Genomic DNA, 5315 nt, shown 5'->3' with positions numbered 1-5315 from the left:
AGGTTAGCACTGCTGGTAACAAAATCATACAACTACCCTGGCTTCAAAAACAAGATAGGATGATACACATGGACAATTCTTTCCTTTTAATACTGCAGAAGACAATACATCACAAAAATAAAATCACATGCCTTTTACAATCCAGTGTGAAGGCATATTACTTACGTTAAAATTAAACGATTTGGTACATGGAAAGAATAAGAAGAGTTTCAAAGCTTACAATACCTAAACTTCTCCCCAATGCCATCTTTTCTGACCACTAGTTGGCACATTCAACGTCAATGCCTTGCGAAGAGAGAGAGAGAGGAAAGCAGGGGATCATTTAACTTTGAAACTCGTGGCTCCATAGGCTGCTTCTGTAAAAACTACTTAAATAACCTGAAATTCTAAAAAGAGTTAATATTAACAAGAGATGGTAATATAGGAAGCACCTGGAGAAAATTCCTCCAGTCACTAATGGGAAACAAGCTGCAGACATTTCACAAAAATGGAAAACTGTATCACATAGAGTAATATATTAAGTTCTGAAAATACACTTTCACTTTATTGAATGGAAACACTATGATCGTGTTGTGGTCTTGAATAAGCTCAGAAAAACAGCTCCATCTGCAATATTTTCGACGAGCTCTATCTTATCTTACATCATTATTAAGAGTGTAGCTGATCATTAGCCCAACCTTTGAAAATATAAGAAGCCAAACTGAGCTACAATAAAGACTAGAATGAATTAGGCAGGAGAAAATTCAGATGTGTGAGAAAGCAAGAAATTAGATTTGAGTCTTTTTCCTAGATAAAAAATATTATTAAAAAAATGCTTTGGACCCAGGTCCAACATAGCTGGAATGATCAATAATTAAAAACGCAAGCCCCCATCGGGAAAGACAGCATGCCGATGCAGCACCTTTCTCCTAGAAGTTCAATGTGCTTTAGTGTAATTATCAATTAATTGCATAATTAAGTACATGACTCAGAATATACTGACTTATTAATTCCAGTGACTAAAAAGTCCCTGCCACTTGCTGCCAAGAAATTTTTGAGTCCTGAACTTATCAAGTTATGAATGAAACTGTTACTCATATTTGCTGACTTCAAAGAAACATCACCCTTTCAGGGGTGAAAAATATAATGGAAGAGGGAATAAGACACTTCTTAGAAAAGCCACAAAACGTCTTAAGAAAAAACAGAGCCAGTGCATATTTTACAACCCCTGAAGAAAGCCCCCAGCAGCCCAGTGAGCAAGGGGAGCAGTGATGTTTTTGAAACCAGAGTGACTTGTAGGTAACTGCCTAACAGTAAATTCACATAGTAAAATGCAGAGTAAGTCAACATATAGCCAAGGTTTACATTATATCTAGAAATATGCTTTATGCTTTAAAAAAAATTGCAATGCACTCCAAAAAAATGTTTTCAGATAATTCATGTACAACAGAAGGCACTGTTATCCGCATAAATCCATTGATTCTGCATGGCAAAAACCTGAGACGTGCAATTCAATCCAATCCTCTAAAATCACCTTGGTCATTCATCCTTTGGAGCATAAGATTTGTCCTTTTTTAGTCCAATGATTTTGTTTTCCTTTAATTTCATACATTACAGTAGCTGCTTAAAATATGCATTTCAGGGTGAGAAAGGTCAAAGGGGAAGGGGAGAGTGGATAAAAGTGCTGCCCAATGGCAGGCAATAACTGGCACAGCAGGAGGGCACCAAAGAGCAGTCCCCTCCATTCTTCCCCTTGACCTCCATGTTCCTCTGGTGAAGTTAAAATGTCATCATGACACTTGGTCACTTGATGTTCCTTCTTTCAGTTGTTGCTGGGCATAGTCCCAAAGTTAAATGCAGAGAGGACTCCTTTGTTTTCAAAGGTGAAGCCTCCCTGTTGTTCAATCTTCTTCTTTGCCTCTGGCAGGTACCAAGAGAAAGGGGAAAAAAGAAGAGTATTTAAGGTGACAAAGCTGAAAACAACCTCAAAGGAGCCAGATTCTTTATACTTAACACTCTTGGTATTAATTATTCTGCCCCACTGAGCATTAGCCTTTAACAGACATAGTTCAGTAAGTAGTTATGTTTACTACTGTGGAAAAATTGTTAACAATAAGTGAAATTAAAACGAGTCTCAAAGTTGAGTTCCAGTAGCTCCATATTCTGTGCTGCTGAAAGGATGTCTAGACCTCTCATGGCAAAAGGAGGATCTGCACAGAACTGACAGTCTAAGTCAATGCAGAACACCTGGGTTCCAAACTCTATGTGTCTATTCCATGACGTTACTCAGAGAAATACTTTTGTAATTACAAAATCTTTTCCATTCATTTTCTAGGAGTGACTATAATAATGGCTGCATAAAATAATGTCTCCAGCTCAAAAACCGAAAATCAACAAAGATCAACATGTAAAGCCCAACAAATAGAAATGGAGTGTCTTTCATTTCCAGAAATACAAGCTCCTTGCAAGAACTCATAAAGTGCCTTTCATCCATCTGTGGTTAAGATGTTTAGGTGGGTGATCCAGCTGATTACCTCTCCCTCAGCAAGACTCATCTCAACCTTTCCATCTGAGCTTTGGTTCCAAAATGGGACACCACCACCACTAAAAGACATATTAATGTACAATGTTTTGCAGAGCTAAGATATCCTGAGTGATTTAAAAGATTGTACAATAGTGATAATTCCTTGTTATCTTGAAATGTTGGCCTCTAACGATTTTTTTAAAAAGTATGTAGGTGCCGCCAGGCTCATAAAGTAAGGCTGACTGTGGCATTCTGACACATATATTCCAAACTGGAAATCAACTGGCTGACCTGCCACAGTCCTCCGGTGCTCTGCCAGTGTGTACACCTCCTGCAGCGCTCTCCTCTGATCCTCACTGAGTGGTGCCATCAGGAGTTGGTACCAGGCAGCATCCCGATTCTGCACAGCTGTTGCATTTGGGGGTAGAGGGAGGAGGAAAAGATAAGGGAGCCCACTGACAATTATTTCAAAGAATAATGATGACATAGTCAAATTACAATGAAATGATTGTAGACAGAAAGAGAAAGTACAGCACTATGATAAACACAAGTGATGAAACTTATTCCAACCAAAGATTATTTCTGAGTATCCACTTAGTAGCCAATTACGTGGGGCTATAAAAGGATGGCCGAGACATGAAAAATCTCTGCTTTGCCTAAATTTTCTGCTTCTTTCACCATCTCCTCTTCTTCCTAGGTTTTAGTAACTGTGAATGCTCCCGAAAATCCAAATCTTGGGAAACATTTGTTCCCACTTGTCATCATTGTCCTCCAGAATTCTCATACTACCTACAACTTCAGCATTGCTCCTACACCAAGAACTCATATTTATACTTTTAGGCACACTGTTCCCTATAATCCTCCTGGACTTTTGTATTTGAATAGCCTGGCTCTAACTCAACTAAAACCAAATCTAACATTTACCTCCTAGATCCTTCTTAACTCTCCACTTCCATTAGGTTCTATCAGTTTCCTAGTTGATCACTGTAAATCCTGAACATCCTTATCCATGCCCTCTCCACATCCAATCTTCTGCTGCTTTCTTAAAGTCTTTCCCCTTGGTCCCGTTTTATTACTTCAGAGATCGAAGCATTGGTCTCTCCATGCTGATCCAAAGCTGGATGCCTTTTACTTGAGGATCATTTTAAAATGTATATTCATATGTCTATTAGTGGAACTAAATTATGGCACAACCATAGCAATACAATGTAACAAAATAATCTATACTAATAGATTTTTTTCATTATAATTTCTTTATAATAATTTTCTAAATATTCTCATTGGTTTATTATTTTTAGTTCTATCAACTTTCCATTTACATTTTCCATTTTTATACTGGGTTATTGGTCTTATTCTTTTGTAGAAGGTCTTTGTAAACTGTGAGCCTTAAGCCTACTATAGGTATGTGGCAAATATTTTCTCCCAAACTTTTATGAGTCCTTTAACTGTATTTATAGTGTCTTTTGCTGTACAAAATTGGTAAATTGCTTATGTAGTAAAAAGTTATTTTCCTAGGGCAGCTGGACTCTGTTCCTTCCCTTGGGGATCATGAATTGCTGATTAAGTTTATGGCCACAATTTTTAAGTTACATATGACTAAGATACTTTATTCTTTTTTGTAAAACTGCTTATCCATTGATACCTAGAGGATGAACAATTTATGCAGATCCTCTTGCCTGAAATTACTTTTGTGAGGATAACCTGCAGCCTCACCTGCCACTTTACAACGATGAAGGTTGCTGGAATTGAGTGATAGGTGTTTCTCTGTGTTATTCTCTCTCATTTTTTGTGTTTGGGTATTTCTATAATAAAAATAAATAAAAATTTTTAAAAGAATCTAAGCCAGTTTCGGGCAGATCCCAAAACAACTTCTAACAGGAGAAAATGAAGAAAGAGTTTAGGAAAAAATCTGAAGATTGAGGGAGTAAAGACATACTTAGCAGAGCTTGTGTAAAAAATTGATATTCATCCACACTATTGTCAAGGTCAAGTGGAGTGCTGAACCCTTCAAGGGCAGTTTCTTCCAATACTTCTTCATCCCAGTCATCATCATCTTCCTCTTCATCTTCACCTCTTCCATTATTAGGCTGCATTGCTTGAGCAGTTACATTCGCTTCCTCTTCATCACTTGAAATCTCCTCTGTGAATCCGTTATTTGAAAAAATCAAAACACATGGAGTCAAGATATAAAATTCCATAAAGAAAACAAAAATTATAAAATGACACCCTGGAAATGGAAAAACTACCACATAATTTTACATAAAACTATAAAATAATATTTGCTAAACTGAAAATGCCTTTATCGTCCTCACTGAAAACAACTTCTAACTGTGCCTGAATCTGCGATCCAGCTGAAGATTACTACGGCTTTGTTATGGTTGCCTCATGTTCATTAACACAAAATACTATTTAACTACAGATAACCAAATTAACTTTTCTGTCAAAAAAAAAAGCCATAAAATGAGTATGCAGTTAGTTTATATGTTTTAAATAACAATGACCCCCCACCGAAAATTCAGGCCTCTTAACTATGTACTGCTCAGAAATGATCAGGTGAAGAGGTCATTTCTGCTAATAGAAACAGAAAAATATAGAAATGTAAAAGAAAAATAAAATAGCCATATGTATGTTGAAAATTTAAAAGATGAATTGTATATCACCGTGGATTGTTTCTATTTTCAGTGCTGGTTTGTTCCAAGCAGTTAGACCAGTATTGTAAATACCCAGGAGACAGTAAATAATGCAAGGTAGATTCAGAAATAAGGCAAGAAACCACAGTTTTGACCATATACTTTAATATATGTGTGTGTGT

The 5315-nt window shown here is 36.7% G+C and overlaps 1 protein-coding gene across 1 annotated transcript in view; it reads right to left on the bottom strand.

Moving 5' to 3' along the window:
- Positions 1 to 517: 517 nt before the first annotated feature.
- The window catches only part of IPO8 (importin 8), a 54392-nt gene continuing 49594 nt past the window's right edge, over positions 518 to 5315 (bottom strand). The window contains exons 23-25 of the mRNA XM_039882394.1: positions 4440 to 4643; positions 2795 to 2911; positions 518 to 1899 (exon numbers count right to left, since the gene is read on the bottom strand). Coding sequence (XP_039738328.1) covers positions 1802 to 1899; positions 2795 to 2911; positions 4440 to 4643 — 419 coding nt within the window. The 3' untranslated portion in view covers positions 518 to 1801. The remainder of the gene's footprint in view (positions 1900 to 2794; positions 2912 to 4439; positions 4644 to 5315) is intronic.

Source organism: Pteropus medius, unplaced genomic scaffold (assembly GCF_902729225.1).
Source record: "Pteropus medius unplaced genomic scaffold, Ma_sr-lr_union100, whole genome shotgun sequence".
Taxonomy (NCBI): domain Eukaryota; kingdom Metazoa; phylum Chordata; class Mammalia; order Chiroptera; family Pteropodidae; genus Pteropus; species Pteropus medius.
Note: the sequence above shows the minus strand (reverse complement) of the source record. Positions and strands in the feature narration are given on the sequence as shown.